The 27,294-nt window shown below is 43.6% G+C and overlaps 1 protein-coding gene across 1 annotated transcript; it reads left to right on the top strand.

Annotated features, from left to right (window-relative positions):
- Nucleotides 1–6,705: 6,705 nt before the first annotated feature.
- On the top strand, nucleotides 6,706–27,015 carry LOC309359998 (SUN domain-containing protein 3-like). Its single transcript, XM_081894488.1, has 13 exons — nucleotides 6,706–7,025; nucleotides 10,597–10,694; nucleotides 13,106–13,219; nucleotides 14,585–14,669; nucleotides 16,392–16,462; nucleotides 17,282–17,337; nucleotides 18,040–18,080; nucleotides 19,657–19,816; nucleotides 20,854–20,938; nucleotides 21,548–21,663; nucleotides 22,696–22,863; nucleotides 23,898–23,987; nucleotides 26,473–27,015. The coding sequence occupies exons 1-13, from the start codon at nucleotides 6,913–6,915 to the stop codon at nucleotides 26,599–26,601; spliced, it is 1,326 nt and encodes a 441-aa protein (XP_081750614.1). The 5' UTR covers nucleotides 6,706–6,912; the 3' UTR covers nucleotides 26,602–27,015.
- Nucleotides 27,016–27,294: the final 279 nt, after the last annotated feature.

The raw sequence follows: 27,294 nt of genomic DNA on the forward strand, positions 1-27,294 counted from the left end.
CTTTAACTATACAGACCTTTGTGGGCTAGGTGATGTCTCTGCTTCTTAAGATGCTGTCTAGGTTTGTCATCACTTTTCACAGGAGGTGCCGCAGGAGGTGATGATGGGCACAGTGGAGCCCGTGAGCACCACGTTGGCATTCTCTGGTACAGGCTATGCAGAGCTAGAAAGGCCAACCGTCTCACGCAGTAGAAGACCAGGTTTTTGACCGGATCTCTTGCAATTAAGGAAATAGTTAAGGAGCTAGTAAGCATCTTTCTTTTGTGCATTCTGGCTGGAACAAAAAGCAAGACGGCAGAACCCCGCGTGCTGTGTTTGGGGAGGAATTCCACCGTGATTCATCCTTCTCCATCCTCTGGCAAGCAATTTGTACCCAGCTGTCACAAGGATTCCCCCAAGGTATGCGATGTTACCTACCGTCTGTGCTAACGGTCCCCGGGCGCAGAAGATTAGGCCTGATTAAGCAAAGGTGAGCTTTCGGGGCAGTGCACTACAATTCATTTATGCAAGCCTCATTGGCGTCCGTGGGAAATACAGGGCCGTGTCTTTGCTCCTCAAAAATGCAGCCATCGGGGCCCAATAGCCAAATCGCGAGGCATGCTGGAGTCAGCAGAAGCAACCAGTCACCAGAAATAATGCAAGGATTAAGATAAATGAGCTGAATTCAGTAAATGTGAAGAAAGAGCTCAGCTAACTAAGAGGGGTGATCCCTGTCATTAAAACCAAATGCACACAAATCTATTTTTTGAATTAATTATAATGAGAATATTGTTGTTCTTGGTCTCTTCTCACCCAGTTGCTTTCCTTTCGTTAGACACATTCACCTCCTGATTAACCCCTTTCGAGCCAGGCTTAGTCCTCTCCAATATTGCCTGTAATATATAAGGAGCCAGTTACGAAGTTGCCATTTTTGATATACAGTGGTACCTCAGGTTAAGTACTTAGTTCGTTCCAGAGGTCTGTTCTTAACCTGAAACTGTTTTTGACCTGAAGCACCACTTTAGCTAATGGGGCCTCCTGCTGCCGCTGCGCCGCTGGAGCCCGATTTCTGTTCTCATCCTGAAGCAAAGTTCTTAACCCGAGGTACTATTTCTGGGTTAGTGTAGTCTGTAACCTGAAGCATATGTAACCTGAAGCTTATGTAACCCGAGGTACCACTGTATATAATACATTTCTGTATTGGACTGATTGGAGAACTGCAATGTGCTTTATTGTAGGGCTTCCCTCAGGGACCAATCTGCCCTTATTCCCTTATGGGGGACACAAGAGCCCTTTCAGAGTCCTTTGCAGGTTCTCCATCAGTTGGAGAAAATAACAGAGTCCAACCATAGAATATTGAGAAGCAAAGCAGTTAGTAAGCCTGATCTTCATTGAACTGTTGCAACAGGGTGCTCCCTTCACACGAAGGAGAAGGAGGAGGACCCTGAACCAAGGTGTGCCCGCCCTTATTTTAAATTTTAAATTGCCCACCTTGGAGTCCAAGACCACCTCCAGAAACATCATACCTACATCACAGAAAGGGGTGTAGCTCAAGAGAAATCTGAGTATGTTGTTTACCTCCTGACTGGCAGGTTAACTGTTAATGCTTACTTGTTGGATACCCTGGGGAACCTGGCCAGTCTTTTGTAATGATAAATACTTAGTTCCTGAGCCAGGTCACAGGCTCACCCTATTCATACACAGATATACCCTTAAAACAGGTTTTGTGAATGAAAAGACAATGGGGAGGCTTTTCCATTTTCCTTTGACCTTGCAGAGAAAACATTTGGTCAGTCTGGGAGCCAAAATGGTTCCAAGGCTGTTTTCCTGTGCTGCTTCAGACATGTGGTTTATATATTTATGTACGTGTTTGCTTGGTACATTTATGAACATTTATTATACATATAAGACCTTAATTTTTTTATTTCAACACAAAACAGGCAAAATGCATACACCACCCCAAAATAAATCGAACACAAACACACAAAGCAGCCCCTAAGGCGCGCAGCCCCTCATCAACCCCATTGAAAGAAAATAAAAATAAAAATTAAAATTAAAATTAAAAAAAATGGGGGGAGGGGGGATGACTGAGGGTGCCCACAAGCATCACACTGGGGACCCACACAGGTCTAGCTTATGTGCATTGGTAGAATTTGTAGTTACTAAAAATACACTGAATCTTTAAATTAATGTATATGAAGGTACACCTACAAGAGCACACTCTTCTGCTTTGAATTTGTTAATCCCAATAACTCCATGGTTTAATCCTATACCTAGAAGCACGATGTGGATTGACAGTTCAACAAGGAAGATACCACCCTATATAATGGGACTGCAGATGGTTTTCACAATCCCAGGGGTGTCTGAAGGCCAAACAACATCAAAACAGAATGCAGGCCGAAGGGGTGTTCTGCCACCTTGTGGACGATTGTACGGAGAAAACATTTTGAGTGCCTTTTCTCACACTAGCCAAACAGTCAGTTTCACAAAGTGACAGCTGCTCACTGTTTGTATCTGAAATTGTGTGCAGGTTTCGCCAGGAATTCCTTTCTTTTTAATTGCCTTTAGGATCTATGGCCTTGCTTTCGCAGAAAAGGTGCTCCATATTTGAATTGCTAGTCGAAAAGGCTCTAAATTCTGGTTTGGATGCCTCTCCCAGAAATGAATAAGCCCATTTCACACAAGGTGAGTTTATGATTTGCACATGTCCTTTGGACATGATCTGACCAAATGTGCCCATTTTAATCATGTGCAATGACAGTTGAGGAGTATGTCTTTGTCATGAACCACCATGGCTTCGTGGCTTGGTCAGGATTTTAACCTGAGTGACATACATGGCCAAAAGCACATTTGGTGAATAGAAATTACCTAGGTCAAGGAGTCTGGATAAGTGTGGGGTGTTGTGTATGTGAATGCGTCTCTCTGTATGTGAATGTGTGTCTCTGTGCGTGAGAGAAACAGAGACAGGGTATATGACAGATAATTTTTCAGTTCCAGCTTCAAGGACCCATACAGATAGAAACTGCACATGGCAATAAGTGACTTCTAACCAGCTGTGCTCCTTTATGTCCTGGTATTACTCTTGCCCTATTTTTGGGGTTTCAAAGTGATTCCCAGCCTCCGCACTGTGTCCTTTTGCTTCAACTTAACCCTTGGTTTCTTGCTGTTCACTGGCCTTTCCCCATTCCCGTCACTGAAGTCTCTACGGTTCATCTTTTCTCTCAGATCTACGGAGCTTGTTATTCTTCTTGGCAAGCCTGTACATGCAGAGAGAGCATTTCAGCTGTTTTACCTTAAGCGTTCCCTCAAGAGATTTCTCCCTTGCCTAGAAAGAGAACACTTTCTACATGCAGCATTAGAAGTGCTAAATAGCACCAGGAGATGCAATTAAGCATCTTCGGCAGCAAAACTTTAAAAGATGAGTTTTAGATGTAGCACAGGCCCAGGGGAATTAAAAATCAAGTTTACCTTTCTCTGTCTTGTATTGCTTTCAAGCTTCCTTTTCTTGACTTCAGAGACTGAAGTCTTCCACTGTCTCCTGCAATTTGGTCAAACTCATGTTGGTAGCTTCGAGAACACTGTCCAACCATCTCGTCCTCTGTCGTCCCCTTCTCCTTGTGCCCTCCATCTTTCCCAACATCAGGGTCTTTTCCAGGGAGTCTTCTCTTCTCATGAGGTGGCCAAAGTACTGGAGCCTCAGCTTCAGGATCTGTCCTTCCAATGAGCACTCAGGGCTGATTTCCTTCAAAATGGAGAGGTTTGATCTTCTTGCAGTCCATGGGTCTCTCAAGAGTCTCCTCCAGCACCATAATTCAAAAGCATCAATTCTTCAGTGATCAGCCTTCAGGTTTGTCATTGCTCATGTTGCCCTTAATAAGTGACAATTCAGCACCCTTTAAGGCAGGGAAAGAGAATTGTACATTTGGCTAATTTATGAATAGAAAGTCACCTATGCCCTTTCAAAATGTGTGGGTTTTTTGAGGGGGGGCGTTATTAGGAGTTTTTTTTATTTTGATTCTATATTTTGTTTTTTATTTTTATTTTGTTCTGTGAACCACCCTGAGACCTCTGGGTATAGGCCGGTATATAAATTCAAATAATCGTAATCATTCACCTCGAGGCATCAAAATGTCTTATGCTGGCCATCTTAAGATGCATACTAAAGCGGCTTAAGGAATATTGCACCTGACTCTAGTTCATGTTTGAATTTTCACACACATGCATTTTTCCTTAATTGGGGACACACACACCTGCAACCTCCTTTATCGGCACTTTCAGACATCTCAGGATATCAATTTCAAGGTGCATGTGTGAAAAACATTGTCGAGAAAGTATCCCAGTATGGGCAATTCTGTCCGTCCTGCAGCGATGTTGCTTCTTTTGCCTTTAAAAACCCAGTTTAACACATCCCATATCCAAGCCGCGTCCTCAATGTTGCTATGGGTCTTGCCTCTTCCCAAATCCCTGCTCCACCTCTCCCCGTTTCAGAATTCGAACTGGCAACCCCAGAACTAGTTGTTTGAGTAACAAGGAGAGAAATAGCAGTGGCGGCAAAGACACACCCTACAACCCTTTAAATGTCAGTTACACAGCTCTTACAACTGAGGCTTGCTAATATATGCAGATAAGATTCATAATCAATGAGAGAATACAAAGAGGTGCTTTTTTAATTAAAAAAAGCAAACAAACAAACCGTCACTCCCATCCTTCACCCATCTCATTAGTTTTATTTTGATAATTAAATGGAAGCCTGTGTGCCCTTCAAAGCAACTTTGCAGAGAACAAAGAATAAAAGGAATAAGCATCAAGAAAACAAAATTGGATTTGGGCAATTAAAAAACATGAGCCTGCTGCATTCATAACCTTTTGCTAAAGACAGGACAGATGCCAATTCAGGTAGTCAATTATTTCCATCGTTTCCATTAGTGGTTTTCTATTGATTAGGCTAGCCTATCATTGGGCAGAAATATAACTAGATTTATTCATTTTTAATTGCTTGTACCTTTTTCTATAAACATAGTTAATGGGGTTTTTTTAGTGCTAAAGATCAGCCATTGTTAAGATAATACGAGTATTTATAAGACATATTCATATTTCAGTGTTGAAATGCATTTCATATTTATAAAATAATGTTGAACTCCTCACTTCTAGCCATTAGATGACACGTGTGTGTGTGTGTGTGTGTGTGTGTGTGTGTGTAAAAGTGTATCCCAAAATCGATTCAGAGTCAATGCAAAGGAGATGGGAATTCGCTCATGACTACCGTATTTACTCGGATGTAATGCGCACCTTTTTTTGGCCAAATTGTGTCACAGAAATTAGGGAAACCATCCTTCTCTAGCATTTACAGATTGTCATCAAGATGTAAACGATTACTGACCTCTAGTGGAAATAGGAGGCCTTTCAACTAATTTTTGTTTCACTCTGAGCAAGGGAAGACCTTTTGAAAAACAATGTACTGTTAACTTTCTTTTATTTAGCAGAACGCCTATAGAGTGGTACCTCGGGTTACGGATGCTTCAGGTTACAGACTCCGCTAACCCAGAAATAGTACCTCGGGTTAAGAACTTTGTTTCAGGATGAGAACAGAAATCGTGCGGCGGTGGCAGCAGGAGGCCCCATTAGCTAAAGTGGTACCTCAGGTTAAGAACAGTTTCAGGTTAAGAACGGACCTCCAGAACGAATTAACTTCTTAACCCAACGTACCACTGTACTGTTTGGTTGTAGGAAAACCTCTAAGTAGCTTACAAATGTATATAATGAAACATTGAATTTCTCAATCGGAAACAGTTAAGAAAACATTCCAAAGAGGATTAACAGTAGCTGAAAAGAGAGAAAACCCATGTAACTTCTACATGTCTAGATAGGCTTGGACAAATGAAAAATCTCTCAAAAATAATACAACAAAGGCACCTACTTAATGTCAGCAGGCAAGGAGCTTGAAAGTGCAGGTGCTGCCTCAATAGTATGGAATGAGTATTATGGGACACCTATAACCAGTGCTTTTTTCCCTGGGGGTACGCAGGGGTACACATACCCCTAAACATTTTGTGAATCTTTGTACTTTTGTCCATTTACTGTATTTATTTTCCCTCATTTGAACTATAAAATGGTGGTTTCCTTGAGTCAAAATGAGAGTACCCCTACACATTTTTTAAAAAAGAAAAAAGCACTGCCTATAATGGAATATATATTTGCATTAACAATTTTTTAAGGTGACTGCACTATCGCTTACAACCAACTTAGGATCTAAGTTGTCAAGAGGAGTATGGTGGATTACCCCATAGTGAGATTCATGTGAAACCATGCTTTTAAGAGAGCTAAACAACAACAACAACAACAATTTATTTATACCCCACCCATCCAGCTGGGTTACCCAAGCCACTCTGGGAGCTTCCAAACACATATTAAAATTCAATAAATCCTCAAACATTAAAAACCTCCCAATACAGGGCTGCCTTCAGATGTCTTCTAAAAGTTGTGTAGTTGTTTATCTCCTTGAGATCTGATGGGGGGGGGGGCGTTCCACAGTGCAGGCGCCAGTACCAAGAAGGCCTTTTGCCTGGATTCCTTCTAACAAAAGTTCTACACCTCAAGTTATCGAGCCCTAAGGGATCCAGGAGCCATTTTTTATGGATCTCACCCAGTCAATCTAATCCTAACTCGTCCGCCATTATGATGTCACGAAGCCATCTCACCGCAGAGTTCCTATTATGACATCACCTACTGGACGTCTGGCAGATAATCTCCACATACTTCAGAAGTGCATTGGAAAGACAGAATGGGTGCCACTTTGACGATGACTTATTAAAAGAGGGTCTCCCTTTGGTCGTGTGTGCAATTTTGGCGGGTGTCGGTTTTCGGTGTCCATGATACAGTGGGAAGAATCCAACAGATTTGTCTCGGAATACATCCAGTCATCCCTTCTCAAGAATGAACGGGAAGCGGTCTGTGCGGAGAAGTTTGGAGCAACCAACACAAGGCTTTCAGGATAACCCAAATATTTCCAGTGGGCCTACAGGATCCGGTGGAACACAGTCAAACAGGTAGAGCAATATTGTGTGTATTTGTATCCTGGTAAAGTAACAGCATAGGGACGCGGGTGGCGCTGTGAGTTAAACCACAGAGCCTAGGACTTGCCAATCAGAAGGTTGGCGGTTCAAATCCCCGTGACGGGGTGAGCTCCCGTTGCTTGGTCCCAGCTCCTGCCAACCTAGCAGTTCAAAGCATGTCAAAGTGCAAGTAGATAGATAGGTACTGCTCCGGCAGGAAGGTAAACGGCGTTTCCATGCGCTGCTCTGGTTTTGCCAGAAGCGGCTTAGTCATGCTGGCCACATGACCCGGAAGCTGTACACCAGCTCCCTCGGCCAATAAAGCGAGATGAGCACCGCAACCCCAGAGTCGGTCACGACTGGACCTAATGGTCAGGGGTCCCTTTACCTTTAAAGTATCAGGATAAAAAACATGGAGGGAAAGGACACATAAGAGAACACTTAGGTTTATAACTTTAATACTGCCAGAGGGTACCTTCAGACACAGGTGGCGCTGTGGTCTAAACTACTGAGCCTCTTGGGCTTGCCGATCAGAAGGTTGGCGGTTCGAATCCCCATGACGGGGTGAGCTCCCGTTGCTCTGTCCCAGCTCCTGCCAAACTAGCAGTTCGAAAGCACACCAGTGCAAGTAGATAAATAGGTACCACTGTGTCGGGAAGGTAAATGGCATTTCCGGGCTTTCTGGTTTCCTTCACAGTGTCCCATTGCACTAGAAGCAGTTTAGTCATGCTGGCCACATGACCCATAAAGCTGTCTGTGGACAAATGCTGGCTCCCTCAGCCTGAAAGCAAATTTGACTGCCGCAACCCCATAGTCGCCTTTGACTGGACTTAACTGTCCAGGAGTCCTTTACCTCATTTACCTTTACCTTTTACCTCAGACTGTCAATATTTTCCAGGTGAGGTTAAAGTGCATACCATGGCATTTCAGTTTGTGCAATTCAAGTAAATTAAAGTGCTCTGTTACTGTACCTCAACAAATTCCCTTGTGTGAGGTATGCCACATATTTAACACTTTGAGCTCATGTGAGACATTTCATGTTCCTGCCCATAATATGCATAATTTCTTTTTTGTTTGGAGTCACAGTGATTTCTCTAAGGCTCCAATTAGGGTGTCTGGATGTAACAGCAAACAGAGCTCCTACATCTATAATGAACTAATTAATGAATTACATTTCTATCCCACCTTTCCCCCCAAAGAGCTCAAAGTGGCCCCTGTGGTTTCTCTTGCCCGCTTTCTCCTCACGACAATCCTGTGAAGTAAAGTTATGTTTCCTTTTCCACAAGGGAAGCTCCACAAAGCGTTTCCCAAATGGGAAGTTAACGTTTTGCAAGTTATTACAGATATCAAACTAGATTGCGAATTTCTTCACAAAGGATGCCGGTATGGCCTTCCCATCCATTATACCTTTATTTACACGCACTATGGGCATTGCTGGCGGGATTCAACTAAGTTGTTGTGTTTGTGCTATGAGCTCCATTCACGCAATGGGACTTGCCGCTGCAACCCTTAAGTCTGTTCTGACTGTGGCAACCCAGTCAGATGGACGGGGTACAAATAATAAAATAATAATAATAATAGGAGGAAACCTCCAAACAGGTTTAAGGGACACACAAAGGAAAAAGTTTTATTGCACAAGTGGAGCTTGCTCCCCACTTTGTGCTTTGCTGTTGAAATATACTCGGAGTCAAGTGTGGATTTCATGCTCTTTATTCAGTTCATAGTAGTGAGGAGGAATGGAAGTTCTCCCGAAATGCCTGCTTTGTATACATTCTTTACACAATGGTTCCCACGTGATTGGCTAATTCCGTGATTCTCCTGTAGGCCAATCAGGTTGCGGATTCACTTCCACCTGGAGTAAGATTGGGTGGCTTCTGCGGACCAGATTGCTGCATTCTGGATCCTATTGTTCTAGGACCAATCAGACTGCTGCAGTTTGGATCCTATTCAACTCAGTACATAACTGCTGTATTCTACTTCTGGTATGCAGCACTGACTGCTGCAGAGAGCAGACGAGATCCATATCTGGGGAGTTTGTCTAATATGGCATCTGTCAAACTTTTCAGTGGCTGTGCAGTTGCCAAGACCTGGCTTTTGTTTTGTTTTGTTTTTTTGTTCTGGTCTAATAATTAGGATAAGAGCATGGGTTACATACACATGGCATTCTCTGTATCTTGCAGAATCTTCTTGAGAGAAACCTTCCCCACACCACTTCTGTCGCAATGTGCAATGTTAATTTCCATGTGATTTGTTTTGACTCCCATGTGACCTGTTCCTCGCTACAGTTAAATCATCATCATAATTTTATTATTTATACCCCGCCCATCTGGCTGGGTTTCCCCAGCCACAATGGGCCACTTCCAACACATATAAAAACATCAACAGACATCAAACATTAAAAAACCTCCCAGTACAGGTGTCTTCTAAAAGTTGTATAGTTATTTAACTACAGATAGGTAGCCGTGTTGGTCTGCCATAGTCAAAACAAAAAAAATTCCTTCCAGTAGCACCTTAAAGACCAACTAAGTTAGTTCTTGGTATGAGCTTTCGTGTGCATGCACACTTCTTCAGATACACTGAAACAGAAGTTACCAGACCCTTCTATATAGTGAGAAGGTGGGGAGGGGTATTACTCAGAAGGGTGGTGGGAATGGGTGATTGGCAGATAGCTGTGATGAGCCTGTTGACGACCTATTGCAGTCGTTAAGAGTCGTCAACAGGCTCATCACAGCTATCTGCCAATCACCCATTCCCACCACCCTTCCGAGTAATACCCCTCCCCACCTTCTCACTATATAGAAGGGTTTGGAAACTTCTGTTTCAGTGTATCTGAAGAAGTGTGCATGCACACGAAAGCTCATACCAAGAACTAACTTAGTTGGTCTTTAAGGTGCTACTGGAAGTTATTTAACTGTTTAACATCTGATGTGAGGGCACCACTGCTGAGAAGGCTCTCTGCCTGGTTCCCTGTAACTTCACCTTGCAATGAGGGAACTCCCAGAAGGTCCTCAGAGCTGGACCTCAGAGTCCGGGCTGAATGATGGGGGTGGAGATGCTCCTTCGGGTATACTGGGCCAAGGCTATTTGAAGGTCAGCACCAACACTTTGAATGGTGCTCGGAAATGTACTGGGAGCCAGTGTAGATCCTTTAGGACCAGCATGAACAGCTATCTATATGGATGAAATCCATCTGTTTTTGGAGACAATGGAGGAGGACATCTTTGGGGGTGAAGTCAAACATCTGGAAGGTTACAGTGGCTGCTGTAGTTGTAGAAATACTGGAGAGACATGTTTTGTTGCAGCTGGAGCAGATGAAGGCGTCCGGTTGTGCTGCTGCAGATGCACAACAGGTTTTCTTCTCTCTAAGCTCCTTCCCAGCATTCATTTCTCCTCTGGTCACACACAAGATTCCTGGTGTCTACAAACAGTGTGCCACACAACAACCAAAGAATTTGTAGGACATCTTTCCCTTGTTTTTCCCTGACAGAAGCATGTCCATGAAGGAATCTTAAACACAAATGGTTTTGAAGAACGCTCAGATAATTTACAGCATTTCTTCTTTCAGCTGGTACTTGCGCAATTCCACAGGGAAATGCCCCAGAAACTCTACTACCTCAAGTGGTCAAACAACTTCAACAGCCGATGAGGGAGTAGAAACAGGGGGTAAGTTCCAAAAGGCGTGCATTTATATGTTTTTATTTGGGGGAAATTGCATACCATCAACATTAAGAAATAACACCACAATGCAGCATAAAATCAACAAGAAAACTGCATTTCTAAGACGAATGTATAACATATCAGTACAGTGGTACCTCAGGTTAAGTACTTAATTTGTTCTGGAGGTCCGTTCTTAACCTGAAACTGTTCTTAACCTGAAGCAACACTTTAGCTAATGGGGCCTCCTGCTGCTGCCGCGCCGCCGGAGCCCGATTTCTGTTCTTATCCTGAAGCAAAGTTCTTAACTTGAAGCACTATTTCTGGGTTAGCAGAGTGTGTAACCTGAAGTGTATGTAACCTGAAGAGTATGTGACCCGAGGTACCACTGTATATCTTATTAATACATGAGCAACATTAAAAACTTCCCTAAACAGGGCTGCCTTCAGATGTCTTCTAAATGTCAGGTAGTTGTTTATCTCTTTGACATCTGGTGGGAGGGCGTTCCACAGGGCGGGCACCACTACCAAGAAGGCCCTCTGCTTGGTTCCCTGTAGCTTTGCTTCTCGCAGTGAGGGAACCGCCAAAAAGCCCTTGGCACTGGATCTCAGCGTCTGGGCAGAAAGATGAGGGTGGAGACGCTCCTGCAGGTATACTGGGCCAAGGCCATTTAGGGCTTTAAAGGTCAACACCAACACTTTGAATTGTGCTTGGAAACATACTGGGAGCCAATGTAGGTCTTTCAAGACTGGTGTTATGTGGTCTTGGCATATGAGCAGCCAGTTAAACTCTTTCAGTACAGTTAATATGGGCTTTTGATAGGCCACTCCATTCAACACTTTTGCCACTTCCTGCTCAAGCTGCAGCTTCTGGAACAACTGTCAGGGAAGCCCCACCCAGAGTGCATTGCAGTAAACCAATTGGAAGGTCACCAATCCCTGGACTACCATAGCTAAGCTATCTTGATCCATTCCGCTTGTCTTCTTCTTCCATCATCTGTCAGAGTGAACAAGGCCATTCAGTCTTGAAACCAGGTCTGAACCCAGACTGGAATGGGTCTGAATAATATTTCAGGAATAGTATTTCAGGAATGTCTACAGTTGCCCCACTGCCACTGTCTCCATCACTCCCCCTCCAGAAAGAAACCCCAGGGTGTTTGCAACTGGTTGATAGCTATCACAAAGCATTGGTTTGAGGTAGAGCTTCTTCAAGATTGGCAATACTGTCTTCACTGTAAGGTTAATCGCTTGTGTTGTGAGCGGTGGCTGGAGATAAAATATTGTCTGAGACCCTCTACGCAACTTGATTAAATCCTCTCTTCAAAGATTTATGGGACATGTTGAGCTGAGCTTGCACGTCGAACCATTCTTAAGTCTAGCTCAACATGCACAAATCTCTGGAAAGACTTAACTTTGGTTAATTTCAGTGCACACTCAGTCGGTTAGAAACTGAGTTTTATTGCCTACCCAACAATAGCTGTTTTAAGCAATCACAGAAAGAGCACAATCAAACAGGAAGATTCTAGGCTGCATCAAGAGAAGTCCAGTGTCCAGATCAACATCTTGGTCAGACCACACCTGGAATACTGTGTCCAGTTATGGGCACTGCAATTTAAGAAAGTTTTTGACAAGCTGGAAGGTGTGTAGAGGAGGGCAACCAAGATGATCAAGGGTCTAGAAACCATGTGCTATGATGAACAGTTGAAGGAGCTGGGTATGTTTAGTCTGGAAAAGAGGAGACTGAGAGGAGATATGACAGCTATCTTCAAATACAGTGGTAACCCGGGTTACATACGCTTCGTTACATATGCTTCAGGTTACAGACTCCGCTAACCCAGAAATAGTACCTTGGGTTAAGAACTTTGCTTCAGGATGAGAACAGAAATCGTGCTCCAGCAGCACAGCAGCAGCAGATGGCCCATTAGCTAAAGTGGTGCTTCAGGTTAAGAACAGTTTCCGGTTAAGAACGGACCTCCAGAACGAATTAAGTACTTAACCCGAGGTACCACTGTATCTCAAGGGCTGTCACATGGAAGAGGGGGAAGGGCTTGTTTTCTCCTGCTCTGGAGGGTAGGACTAGAACCAATAACTTCAAGTTACCAGAAAGGAGATTCTCACTAAACATCTGGAAGAACTACCTGACAGTAAGAGCTGTTTGACAGTGGAACGGTTTCCCTTGGGAGATCCTTTTTAAGCAAAGGTTGGATGGTCATCTGTCATGGATGCTTTAGCTGAGATTCCTACACCCTTGAGGTCCCTTCCAACTCTACAATTCTATGATTCTAAGCTTCCAAGAAACCAATGAGAGCAGAAGAAGCAACTGGTCCATTTTCCAGATGATGCACGTTTCAATTTTAGATGGGAACACAGAATCCTAGGTGTCACTGATGTCTGGCTAATGAGATGGTGTTCTTTTGGCAGGAGAGTCATCCAACAGAGGACAGATGAGGTTCACCAGAGAAGTTATTGGGAGAGAAAATAGCTGTGGCACCTTATCATCTGACTCGTCTTGCGTATCTCAGAAGAGTCTGCTAAGTATGTATCCAGTTGCATTTGCTTGACACTAAATGTGGGACTTCCCATACTTGCAAAGTAACAAATCTCTTCCAGACTTTTGCTTCTGTACTGTCAAGAGAGATGTTTTCGTTGTACGCTATTTGTTACTTGTGTCGAAAATGGCAATGAAATATTCGGAAATAATGTTAACTTCCTTTACAGGTTATTGTAAGACTTACAGCTGGGATGAATGCATGTGTAAGGGTATCAGGGGGTTGCTCGAGAACAATCAGGCCAATGCCTCCCTGGTCAGCTGTAAAGCCTCGTTATTGGTGCCAAAAAAACCTTCACCATGCAGAGCGCCACTCTCCTGTGGCTGGCTCATTCACTGGCAGAATCTGAGAGTGGGCGGTCCTTAAACCTTCCCCAGCAGAGTAGTTTCTTGACGCCCAGTCTGCGCCTCCCCTCTCTGCGCGGAAGCCTACTGCACAAGGAGGGCGGGGGTAACGGAGGACCTCTCTCCTCCCCACTTTGCCCAGGCAAGGTGTCCTGGCACCGCCTTGCATCCTCCGAGCCCTGCATCTCCTCCCCACTAGAGGCATGGTTTCTTTCCTCCGCTGAGGAGGTGCTGCTTCCCACAATCTTTGGGGGCTCTCTGTAATCCATCCGGCTTTTCCCCTCTCGCCTCTGAGCCAATGGCAGTTCCCTGACAGCATGTGAAGAGCTTTGCATACTAGAAAGTACTATACCAATGTTTAATACTCTCTGCATTACAGTGGTACCTCAGGTTAAGTACTGTATTTTTTGCTCTATAACACTCATTTTTTCTGTCCTAAAAAGTAAGCAGAAATGTGTGTGCGTCTTATGGAGCGAATGCAGGCTGCACAGCTATCCCAGAAGCCAGAACAGCAAGAGGGATTGCTGCTTTCACTGCGGAGCGATCCCTCTTGCTGTTCTGGCTTCTGAGATTCAAAATATTTTTTTTCTTGTTTTCCTCCTCCAAAAACTAGGTGCGTCTTGTGGTCTGGTGCGTCTTATAGAGTGGAAAATACGGTACTTAATTCGTTCCGGAGGTCCGTACTTAACCTGAAACTGTTCTTAACCTGAAGCACCACTTTAGCTAATGGGGCCTCCTGCTGCTGCTGCGCCACTGGAGCATGATTTCTGTTCTCATCCTGAAGCAAAGTACTTAACCCGAGGTAATATTTCTGGGTTAGCAGAGTATGTAACCTGAAGCGTATGTAACCTGAGGTACCACTGTATTATGGTTACTGCAAACCGGCCAAAAGTTGCATTTTCAAATGGGAGAATGAGCCCATATTCTCCCCACTGTTCATAGGTAATCAGCTAACCACAGAAAATCAATTCCTTAAATGCTTTGTGATTTTCCCCTCTACCCTGCAGGAGCGATATGTACCATTCCCAGCAGCATAATAGTTACTGTTATCTGCCTCCCAGAATTCCTCTGTAAAGCCTGTATCTATTTAAGGTAAGCAGCAGTCTGCCGCTTTTCTTTCCCCCTTTTTAAAATAAGATTTTATTAAAAACCTTTTCATAATACAGTAAGTTATGCAGCGGCCTGAATCATGCTTAAGAACATTTTGGAAGTCTGGTCTGGAACAAGAAATGGTTCTGGCATAAATTCACTCAGTCAATGTTGTTGTTGTTTCATAATCTTCCGCAAGTCTCAAGGTTGTGGACAAGATAAAATCAGCTTAGAAGCAATCAAAAACACAGGAAGGAACAGCAACCAAATATTAAAACATTATAAAGTAGACACCCATGGCAGAGACAGCAGGTAAAGCTGGTCAGAACAAAAACAAAATGGATTCCTTTTCCCCAAGAAGAGTGCAGAGAACGGCTGCCTGCTGCTAATACCAAGTGAGATTCTTCATTGTTGTAGCTCTAAAGCAGGGGTCAGCAAACTTTTTCAGCAGGGGGCCAGTCCACTGTCCCTTGGACCTTGTGAGGGGCCAGACTATATTTTGAAATTATTTTTTCAAAATGAATGAATTCCTATGCCCCACAAATAACCCACAGATGCATTTTAAATAAAAGCACGCATTCTACTCATGTAAAAACACGCTGATTCCCAGACCGTCCACGGGCCAGATTGAGAAGGCAATTGGGCTGGATCTGGCCCCCTGGCCTTAGTTAACCTACCCATGCTCTAAAGAAAGGTTGCCATAAATATGGAATTTCCTGGACCTGTCCAGGATTTAACTGTTGAAAATAAGAGTCCAGGGGGGATTTTGGAAAATTGGCAAAATGTCCAGGATTTTGAGGTTGATTTCCTAAAGAAAACTCAACAACTTTTGTCTCCCAAATTTTACTTCTGGTGATCCTATCTAAAGGTTGTATCCAATGCTAGCCCTGCTCAGAGGAGACGCATTGAAATGAATGGTCATAACTAACTAAGATCCATTCTTTCAATAAAGGTAAAGGGACCCCTGACCATTAGGTCCAGTCATGGCCGACTCTGGGGTTGCGGTGCTCATCTCGCTTTATTGGCCGAGGGAGCCAGCGTATAGCTTCTGGGTCATGTGGCCAGCATGACTAAGCCGCTTCTGGCGAACCAGAGCAGCACACGGAAATGCTGTTTACCTTCCCGCCGGAGTGGTACCTATTTATCTTCTTGCACTTTGATGTGCTTTTGAACTGCTAGGTTGGCAGGAACTGAGCAACGGGAGCTCACCCCATAGCGAGGATTCAAACTGCCAACCTTCTGATCGGCAGGTCCTAGGCTCTGTGGTTTAACCCACAGCGCCACCCATGTCCCATTATTTCAATAGGTCTCATCTAAAAACTAAGTTGGATACAAGCCAGAGTCTCTTCGTTCCTCCTTCTGTGGAAGATCTTATTGTACATAACACAACAGGATGTGACATCATTGCACTCTGCACTTCCTTCATCTTACCTACCTGGCAGTGTGGGGGGGGACACAAGGTGTGGTGATGTCACATCAAGCATTGTCTTTTACTAGACATTATTAGGAAGAGAAACATGAAGTAGCAGCAACTCCTGCAATGCCTATCAAATGATCAGAGGTGAATTCTCCCTGGTTGAGTCCCTTTAAAGAGGGGAGTCAGCAGTGTCACAGGATCCCCATTCCATGGATCCCCATTCCATTTCTGTAGACTTTGCTGGACCTCAAGAGTTGTGTCATCATGACTATCAGCCTTTTGACAACACAGCCTTATTTCCTCTCCAGAAACCAATGCACTATGGCAAACTTCGCGAAGTCTCTGAAGTTCTTGTCTATAACAGTCCCAACCATTTGTGGTGAGTATTCGTCGGGTTCCGTTCTTAATTTTAGGAGAGACAAACCAAGTTTCACTCACATGCTATTAGGGCTGGGCAATATATCAAATCTATCTCATCCAAAACTGGTTGGAATTCTGTATCATGATACCTGTTTCAAGGTTTTTGACCTGGCGATATATCACGAATCGTGGTGTGTGTATAAAACAAAAGTCACAACGTGTAGAAAACCGTGAAACCAGCCAATGCCTCCATCGTTTTTTCAAACATTGTGATATATCAGTACAGTGCTTATTTTCTTAAAAAAATGTTTAGGGGGTACTCTCATTTTGACTCAAGAAAACCACCATTTTATAGTTCAAATCGGGGAAAATAAATACAACAAATGGACAAAAGTACAAAGATTCACAAAATGTTTAGGGGTATACGTCCCCCTGTGTCCCCCCAGGAAAAAAAGCACTGTATCAGTATATCACAATGTTTTGCTGATGATATATAAGGAAGTTGAAAATCAGATATCATCCATTTTGATAATTTTGAAATTTTGATAATTCCAATGCAGATTGGTTTCCCTTTTGTGAATATATATAATGTGAATATACCCAACCCCTCCTGCCTCTCATTCTTTGTTATGGCAGGGGTATTTAAATACTGGTTTGCTATTATTTTATTCTGCAACTCTGCGTTACTTTTTTGGTTGCTGTGTGTTTGTATATATTAAAAAATTCATAAATAATAATAAAATAATAAATTGAAACCCAGCCAGATGGGCGGGGTATAACTAATAAATTATTATGATTATGATTATTATCAATAAGTGTTTCTTGCTTATTTCTCTAGCCGCCATTTACTGCTCGTGTCTCTGCATGAGGCTTTCAGACGGCCTGTCATCAAAGGTGAGCATCTTTCTGGGCAGGAACATAAACTGAAGTCAGTCAAAGCGAGAAGCAGCTACTGTAGGTGCTTTCGTGGGCAAAGGCATAAAGCTGGCTGGTTATGCATAGGATTGAGACAGGCAGCTTCTAGAGTATCTAGCAATTGGCACAAGGAAAAGTATGTTGAGTGGGTAGGAGGCCTAAACAAGATTTTGTTTAAACTATCGGCATGCCTTAAGGTGGAATGTTATGACTCAAAGTTCATAACATTTTTGAACACCTCTGAGAATGTGCAGAGTTTCTTCTCCCCCCCCCCCCACAAAGGGGAGGATTTAGGTAGGTGGCACTCGTCCCATGAAATAATAAGAATAGTTTGTCCTGAAAGTAGGGTTGCCATATTTTGAACATCAAAAAAGAGAACGCTGTGACAACTCTCATTTTAAATACTCCTACTGTATGTAGCCTAAAGAAGCTCTGATATATTTCTGAGGTGGGCAGAAGAGGAATGCAATTCTTCAACCACCAGTTATGTCTATGTCTCATCCAGAAAGCACAGCCAGGGACACTGTGGCAAATTTTTTAAAAATCCACCAGGACAGAAGTTTTAACTCTAAAAAAGAGGACGTGTCCTGGGAAAAGAGGACACATGGCAACCCTACAAAGGCCCAAATATATTATTAACGTTGAGGTATATATGTTTGTTTTCCCCCCTTCTTTTTATAGGAGCTTACGCAACTGTATGAAACTGAGCTGAAATCTTTGTGGTAAGAGGGCTTTTCAGATAAGAATCTTTCTTAAATGCACATGTCGCTAGGTTGGTCATTACTCCTTGTTGGAGCCTTGTGGGTGAATCTCTAGGCTGCTCTGAGAGAACACAGGATAAAATTTTCTCTGTATTTCTGATTAAAAACAAAAATGGTTGAAATTCTATACCTGGGTGCACCTTGGTGAGCTTAACTTCAGAGCAGCCATAAAAAGGATTGCATACCCTCCAAGCGTCCTGATTTTCCAGGATCCAGAATTACGAATGCTGTTTCCATGGAAAATAAACCCCCTGCACCCAATGAAGGAAACAGTCAATCCATTTCGAATTCTTTCACCGCAATGCTTCAGCATCCAGCCACTCCTTAGGACAGGCATAGGCAAACCCAGCCCTCCAGATGTTTTGGGACTACAACTCCCATCATCCCCTGACCACTGGTCCTGTTAGCTAGGGATGATGGGAGTTGTAGTCCCAAAACATCTGGAGGGCTGAGTTTGCCTATGCCTGTCTTAGGAAATGTGGGGAGTGTTGACTCCTTTAAATGGAGCCTGACACTTGTCTACTCAGAAGAAAGTCCCACTGTATTCCCTGGAGCTTACTCTCAGGTAACTGGGTCAAGACTGGGCAGCCTTACGCTGAAATCCGAAGCGTTTTGACTCAGAACTAATTCCTACTGAGTTCAATAGGATTTACTCTCTGGCAAGTTCCTGATCATGTTCACAGTTTCTTCTTCTTCTTCTATTATTATTATTATTATTATTATTATTATTATTATTATTATTATTATTATTATTATTACAGTGGTACCTCGGATTTAGTACTTAATTTGTTCTGGAGGTCCATTCTTAACCTGAAACTGTTCTTAACCTGAAGAACCATTTTAGCTAATGCCGCCGCCGTGCCACCAGAGCACGATTTCTGTTCTCATGCTGAAGCAAAGTTCTTAACTTAAAGCACTATTTCTGGGTTAGCAGAGTCTGTAACCTGAAGCGTATGTAACCTGAAGCATATGTAACCTGAGGTACCACTGTATTATGATTCCCCACCTGTTTCACTGACAGGGTCTCAAGGCAGCTTACCACTAACATTTTATTTCATTCCCTTTATCTGTTGAAGGTGTTGCTCACAATCCCCCCTCACACTTTCCCCCCCCTTTATGACAACCCTGCGAGGTAGGTGAGGCGGAGAGGTTGCATTGGCTCAAGGCGACCAATGTCAATGTGTATATGGAGTACATCTGTGCAGGAGATCAAACACAAGAGAAGCTTCCTGGTGTCCTATTTTCATCAGAGAAATGTTGGAGGGGTTGGAATAGGATGTCCCAATCTGAACCTGAGAAATGCTGGAGGGGAGGGAATTGCGTTGCAAGACACGCTTAGCAGGAAACTTGGCACCACATGACTTACCCATATGTTAATTAGCCTTTGACCGATCAGCCAGAAAAAGCCCTAATCTGCAGGGACCTGTTGATGGTTTCAATTACTATTGCATCGCAGCCGGTTGGAGAACCGGGTTCCTCCTGCTGGACAAGCAAATGATTCCTGATGTTTACATTGCTCCCATTTTTCCATCTCAAGGAAGTCCCAGAATTTGCTCGAGGAACAAATCCATGAAATCCAGGGCCTTAAAAAGGAGACAGATCGCCTGCGTGCCGAAATCAACAGCATCAATGAAGGCATCCTGAAATCTGTGAAGCAAATCCTGGAGGAGAGCGATATCCCAGGAGAGAACAAAGATGTAGGATGCTGGAAAAGGGACCTCTCTGCTTTGCACTTCATCCCCTCATTACAGGCTTGTCTTGCTGTTGTCATAACCTGGCAGCTTTGAAAACAAAACAAAGAGGAAGAGTTAGCCTTATTCCCTATCAAAAGTATATACTGTATTTTTTGCTCTATAAGATTCACTTTTTCCCTCCTAAAAGGTAAGGGGAAATGTTTGTGCGTCTTATGGAGCGAATGCAGGCTGCACAGCTATCCCAAAAGCCAGAACAGCAAGAGGGATTGCTGCTTTCGCTGCGCAGTGATCCCTCTTGCTGTTCTGGCTTCTGGGATTCAGAATATTTTTTTTCTTGTTTTCCTCCTCCAAAAACTAGGTGTGTCTTATGGTCTGGTGCGTCTTATAGAGCGAAAAATACAATAACTTTCACACACATACTGCGGTGCTTGGCTATGTATACATTGTCGCTGTTTGTATGAATGTTAATTTGTTAACGGATTAAGAAATACCAGAAGATGTCTGGATTTTGCCTTCAAGGTCTTAAGGTGTGGAAGATTCTTAACCACCCCTGCCCAACCCAGCCAGTTAAAACGCACGCCCCCTCCTGCCAATTCTCACCGGCCAGCGTCATCCCTATGTTCACATTCCCTACCATTCCAGCAAATCTTAACTTCAGAGTTAGGGCCATGCGTTTGCCAAGATAATATCTTAGGATTGGCATACATCCGGACATAGACGGAATACTGCAGTCGGAAGCAGTGTCTGGGTGAAAATTGCTTAAATGTCCGCGAAAAACCAAGCAAGTTTGCCCAAAACAAAGCTAAAGAACATTTGTGTCTGGGTTTTCACTTTTTGAAATATGGCAACCCTATCATATCTTGCTTTGCCATATAAGCGCATGATGTGCATTTGTCCATATTAATGCAACTGCTGCACATAGAGCCTTAAGCTGCATTGTTCAAACTCCTTGGATAATTCATGTGTTGCAATGCATGCCTTTGATATCTGCAGTGACTCTGCCCTGAGGTCTCCCTGATCCGTCTTTCCCTCTTTCACAGCAAGTGCTCACAACGATCAACTTGGCTTTTAAGAAGATTTATGAAGATCATGTGCAAATGGCTGATTGGGCTCAGAAAACAATAGGTAACAATAGACTATGCTCTTTTCTTATTACCTGAATAACGAAGCTACTTCCCCCTGCCTTTTAGGGCTGAGCAAATGAAAGCCATTAAGACTGTTGCCCAAAGTACTTAGGTAAAGGTAAAGGGACCCCTGACCGTTAGGTCCAGTCGTGGACGACTCTGGGGTTGCGGTGCTCATCTCACTTTATTGGTCAAGGGAGCCAGCGTACAGCTTCTGGGTCATGTGGCCAGCATGACTAAGCCGCTTCTGGCGAACCAGAGCAGTGCACGGAAACACCATTTACCTTTCCGCCAGAGCGGTACCTATTTATCTATTTGCACTTTGACGTGCTTTCAAACTGCTAAGTTGGCAGGAGCAGGGACCAAGCAACGGGAGCTCACCCCCATTGCAGGGATTCGAACTGCTGACCTTCTGATCGGCAAGTCCTAGGCTCTGTGGTTTAACCCACAGCACCACCCGTGTCCCTATTCTGGGGGACTCTCCTTATGTGGCAATGAGAAACTGTGCTATGGTCAGTGAAGCACAGATCGGATGGAAATTTAGGTCTTGTTGGTCAGTAGAGCTTGCTCTCTCTCTGTTAATTCCAATCTTCTTTTTTTATCTCTATAGGAGCCACAATCGATAAAGACAGGACATCTAAGAGTTATGTACCTGAGAGTATGCAGAACTGCTGGTTTCAATGGCTTTTTGTGTCTTCAACAAATCCTCCTGATACTGTTCTGCAGGTACAGTAGACTGTCTGTCTTCTATCACTGGTAGTACAGGTTTGGAGCAGTATTAGGATTCTTCAGTCATCCATTCTCCAAACTCTCATCTTCCTGCCTATCCTCCATGTGTCCGTTTTCCAGGGACAGTCCTGGAATTACAGAAGCCGTCCTGGTTTCTGATTTGATCCTGGCATGTTCCAGTTTTCCTTATTCCTCTACTCGAAGTCTCGGAGACTTATTTGAAACTAATCCCAGATAAATACAGACAACTGTTTTTTGTTTTTGTTTTTTATTAACAATTTCAACATAACAAAATATCAGAAAATTTCTTCATTATTTCCCCCCTTCTCCCCACCTCCCCAACAAACCCTCCCCCCCCAAGACTTCCCTCAGCTCATCTCTCTGATTTCTCAACACATATTGTTCTCTGCATACTGTAAAATTATATAAATTCTTATATTATCTATCTACTATATTAACCAGTTCATTTTGTCCAGTTCATTTTATAGTCTTTTTAGATAATTTGTAAAAAGTTCCCATTCTTCTTTGAAGTCACAGTTGTCCTTATCTCACAGTTTGTATGTCCGTTTAGCCAGTTCTGCATAGTCCATCAATTTCTCTTGCCACTGTTCTTTTGTCGGGGTTTCCTCATTCTTCCATCATTGTGCTTTCAAGACTCTAATACAGACAACTGTGTATCAAGTCATCATCATTTCTGTGTAGCTGCCCCATTCTTAAACCAGCCATTCACCTCTGTGCCAAAATTTCCCTGTATGAGGAAGTTTTTAATATTTAACATTATGTTTTTATAGGTGTTGATAGCTACCCAGGGTGGCCTGGGGTATAAATAATAAAATTGTTGTTGTTGTTATTTTATTTGCCTCACTTGCATAGCAGGCCTGAACAGAAATTGTGGTAGTTTGGTAACCAATGATCATCTGTACTCGGCCACAGAAGTCAGTTTATATATCTATTGGACCCAAACTGCAACTATGCCTGGGATGGTGGGAGTATCATGTTTTAGTCACTTGAGTTGCTTCCTGTCTCTAGCCAGATGTTTATCCTGGAAACTGCTGGGCTTTCCGGGGTTCTGAGGGCCAAGTAGTAATTAAACTACCGGAGAAAATCCAACCAACGGCCGTTACAGTTCAGCACATCTCTAAAGCCATCTCTCCCTCGGGAGGAGTCAACAGTGCCTTGAAGGACTTCTGGGTTTTTGTGAGTATTAATGTTCAACACGGCATTGCGCGCCTCTCAGATAAAGCCGCAGAGGTGTAATTTCGGGCAACGGGGGGGGGGCTACTCAGCAAGCTGCACCCAGGCAAGGCTTGCTGCAAGGACAGGAGGGCGAGGTGACACAGCAGCGCTCCTGGCTTTGCGTTTCTCTGCCTTATCTCTGCTCCCAGGTTGGGTTGGGGCTAGTTGGCAAGGAGAAACTCCCTTGATTAGATGCTGGCCGGAGAAGGGGCTGACTACTGTCCAGTCCACCACAAGGTATAACACTTGCCCTGCCCCGGGCAGCAGCAACCCACGCTATGTCCACTTGAGGCAAGAGCCAGGCTCTGGTCTTGTCTGTATGGTTGCCTACGTTCTGTCCATGTTTGTCCTCTTAGCCTGCCAGGTCACTGGCCTCTTTATCATCTTGCCCTCCAGTTTGCCTGAATCCTTCCTCCAACTCCTTTTTGATAGGGCGCCTTCAGCTAGATCAGGCGTGGGGGTTTTTGTAGAGCAAGCGCCACATTTTGTCACAGGCCACCCGAGGGCCACATGCCAGAGCAAAAATAGGCAGAGCAGCAGGTGTGACTCTTAAGCTTTGTCCAGTAAAAGTTGGACGTTTCTACATATTCATATTCTTCCTTGATATACCACTTCATATTTCAACAGACATCTCTAAGCGGTTTATGTGCCACGCGTTTCATCTTCCCATCCTCCCATCCAGACACAGGAGAGGCACTGTCACAGTTCAATGACACAAGTCACCCAGGCAAAAGCACCCGAGGAGGCTGCAGTGTGGGGACATTGAGGGGTGGGGCCTGGGGATAGGGGGTGGGACCTGGGAAGAATCCCAGGGACCAGATAAAGAAGGCTAGAGAGACACATGTAACCATCATCCCTGGGCTTGACCCATGGACATAATTAACTCTGCCTCTGGAGCAGCCTCCTAGGGTGCCACCTTAATAAAGAATTGTTTTCCAGACCGCCCTGTCTGCCACTAATTTCAGCTCCCCGTTACTTCTGGCTTTCCATTTTAGGGGCTAGAGGATGAAACACGAGAAGAAACTCTACTGGGGAAATTCATGTATGATATTGAGAAAGAAGCCATTCAGACATTCCAACTGAAGGTACCCTAACTAATAATAATAATAATATTTTATTTTATTTTTTGTACACAGCCTATCTGACTGGGTTGTCCCAGCCACTCTAGGTGGCTTCTAGCATATATAAAAACATAGCAAAACATTAAACCTTAAAAAGCTTCCTGATACAGTCATACCTTGGAAGTCGAACAGAATCCATTCCAGAAGTCCATGCGACTTCCCAAACATTTGGAAACTAAAGGCTTCTGACTGGCTGTAGGAGCAATCGGAAGCCGTGGAAGCCCCGTCGGACGTTTGGCTTCCAAAAATAGCTCGCAAACTGGAACAGCCACTTCTGGGTTTGTGGTGTTTGGGAGCCAAAACATTCGAGAACTAAGCTGTTCAAAAACCAAGGTAAGACTGTACAGGGCTGCCTTCAGATGTTTCCTAAAAGTTATATAATTACTCAATTCCTTAACATCTAAAGGGTGTTCCACAGGGCGGTCGCCACTACCGAGAAGGCCCTCTGCCTGGTTCCCCTGTAACCTCACTTCTCACAGGGAGGGAACCGCCAGAAGACCCTCGGAGCTGGGCCTCAGTGTCCGGGCTGAGCGATGGGGGTGGAGACGCTCCTTCAGGTATAGTGAGCCAATGTAGATCTTTCAGGACTAAGCATGAGAGCAATGGGGTATCAAAATGGAAGAAGTCCACTTGCAATGGGCTGCTCCAAAAGCAGTGTTACGAGACAGCTCTTTGTGTACAGGACCGTTGCTCCACTGCTGTTATGTACTGAGTTGAATAGGATCCAAAATGCAGCAGTCTGATTGGTCCTAGAACAATAGATTTCAGAATGCAGCAGTCTGATTGGTCCTAGAACAATAGGATCCAGAAAGCAGCAGTCTGATTGGTCCACAGGAACCACCCAGTCCAGCTCCAGGTGGAAGTGAATCCACAACCTGATTGGCCTACAGGAGAGTCCCAGAATTAGCCAATCACATGGGGCCCATTGTGTAAATAATGTATATGAAGCAGACATTCTGGGGGAACTTCCATTCCTCCTCACCACTATGAGCTGAATAAGGAGCATGAAATCTACTCTCGACTCCAAGTATATTTCAACTGCCTTCTTCTAGGGATTGGGTCTCTGCGCCTGATATTCACAGCTCTCTACCTGAATGCCCTGTTGGTACTTCATCCGCATGAAAGAACTGACAAATTAGACGGCAGGGACCAAAACAAAAGGCAACTCCTGTTAGCATCAATGGGAAGACCAGAGTTGCTTCTCATATACAGATTAATATATGTGTGGGTGCATTACTCCAGTCTAATTTGAATAGAGGGGGAAGTGGATTAGCAGCTAAATAATGCTCAGATGTGGACAAGCCTTTGCCTCCCAGTCATCTTACATAAATGGGGTGTGTAGATGGCCGGTACGGCAAAGTACAGTAGAAGGAGAGACTTTGTCTGTGTGGGCAACCTTGCGTAGAGGACCTGTACCACTATTTATTGCAATGCACGCTGTATAGAGAACCAAGAGACCGATTTATAAAACCCCTGCTTATGAATGGAACACACTCAAACAGGGTGCAAAGGGTGAAATGGCTGCTGAGTGATACTGATGACTTCGTAACTTATAAAGTAGCACTATATGCGTTGGCAGCTAAGAAGATCAGGAGAAAAGAACTAGATAAAATAGTGGTCAATTGCAAAGGTGATTCGGACATTTTTTATTTTTATTTTTTTGTGCTGCTGCTCATTGTGTGCATATCCAATAAGGGATCTGCAAATCTCAACTTTCATTTTTTAAAATTTTTTTTTATTGATTTTCCAAAATTTTTAGAGAAACAAACAAACATATATCTTAACTATACTTAATCCAATCTCAGTAACATTGTTAAGTGACTTCCTCAAATCACCCTGGCTGGGTTTCAGTGTATATCATTGTAATAGTTTTCCAAAACCTATTTTCTCATAAAATGAATTTATTCACTTAACATTGTTCTTTCTTTCCATTTTAACTTTAAACATATTATTCTCTAACATTATATATTTAAATCCTAAGCCTATCTGATATTTGCAAGTTTTTCCAATTAAGTTATCTTAACATATTTGACTAAATAGTCTTTAAATTTCTTCCATTCCTCCTGGTACTTCACCCCCTTCTGGTCACGGACTCTTCCAGTCAGGTTGGCTAGCTCTGAAAAGTCCATCATCTTCATCTAGGTGATTTGGACATTTAAGATGGCATATTCTATCTGAGAACCCCCTGCTATTCTCTTTTTGTTTCCTTTGTGAATGATGCCATGGCCTTTGGCTAGTGCAATAAAGTTGATGGTGGTGATGATGATGATGAATGGGGTGTGTGTCCTGAACTCTCCCCCTGTGAAGTTGGGCTCTCCTTGGGAGATTAAAAAAATAAATAAATCTGCTAGAACAATTTGAGATGATGACAAAAATACTGGTGAAGCACAGCAGCGTTTTACACATTTGATACCGTTTGTTCTTTCTCTTCTCATCCTCTACATTTCAGAACGAGCATTTAAAACAGTTTCTGCATATAAAATTCAAGGTGCTGAGCAATTGGGGCAACTCAGAGTTCACCTGTATTTATCGACTCCGGGTGCATGGGAAGATGGTCCGTTCCTCGCCCGTCGGATGAAGGCAGGGGGTGAAAAATCTTACAAGATGAATAAAAGGAAAGAAAACAGGAGTACCAACGCCCCTCGTACTGAGCAAACTGTAAAGAGCACTCATAGCTCACTCTGACTTTTTCCTAAGGGAGGGTGGAGAGGGAAGTTAGGAGGGGGAAGAAAGAAAGAATCCTAATTATGCCAAGATATTTAAAGTCTGACAGGTGTTCATGACGGAAAGACCCAATCTGTGGTCTGCCCAAGAAACCAAGACAAGAATGGCAGGGGAAATTTCAGATGATCAATGCAAAGTCGTGGCACTGGCAAATTGATCTTAAGTCACATGAATATTTTTGATCCTGTCCAGTTTTCTGTGGAAAGGGGGGAGGGGAATAGTTATGAAAGCAGGCAATGTCCCAATAAAGATTTCTGTCTAGACTGAAGTGTGTAGAGGCCAGTGAGCTGTTCGTGGAAAGGGTGCCTCTGATTTATGTGATATATTGCTTTGAGGTAAGCTGTTCTAAGAGCTGCTTCCATGGACTGTGCTGTGGCTGCGTTCTAGAATGTTCTTCCTTCTTTTAGGTGGCTTTCTAGAGACTAGGGAATTTGCTTCATGTCAAATACATCCCGAGTCCGATCTGCAAAATGCATGTCACTTACTGTGAAATCCTATACATGTCTACTCAGTACAGTGGTACCTCAGGTTACATACGCTTCAGGTT

This window comes from Podarcis melisellensis (assembly GCF_964234715.1).
Source record: "Podarcis melisellensis genome assembly, chromosome: 17".
Lineage (NCBI taxonomy): Eukaryota > Metazoa > Chordata > Lepidosauria > Squamata > Lacertidae > Podarcis > Podarcis melisellensis.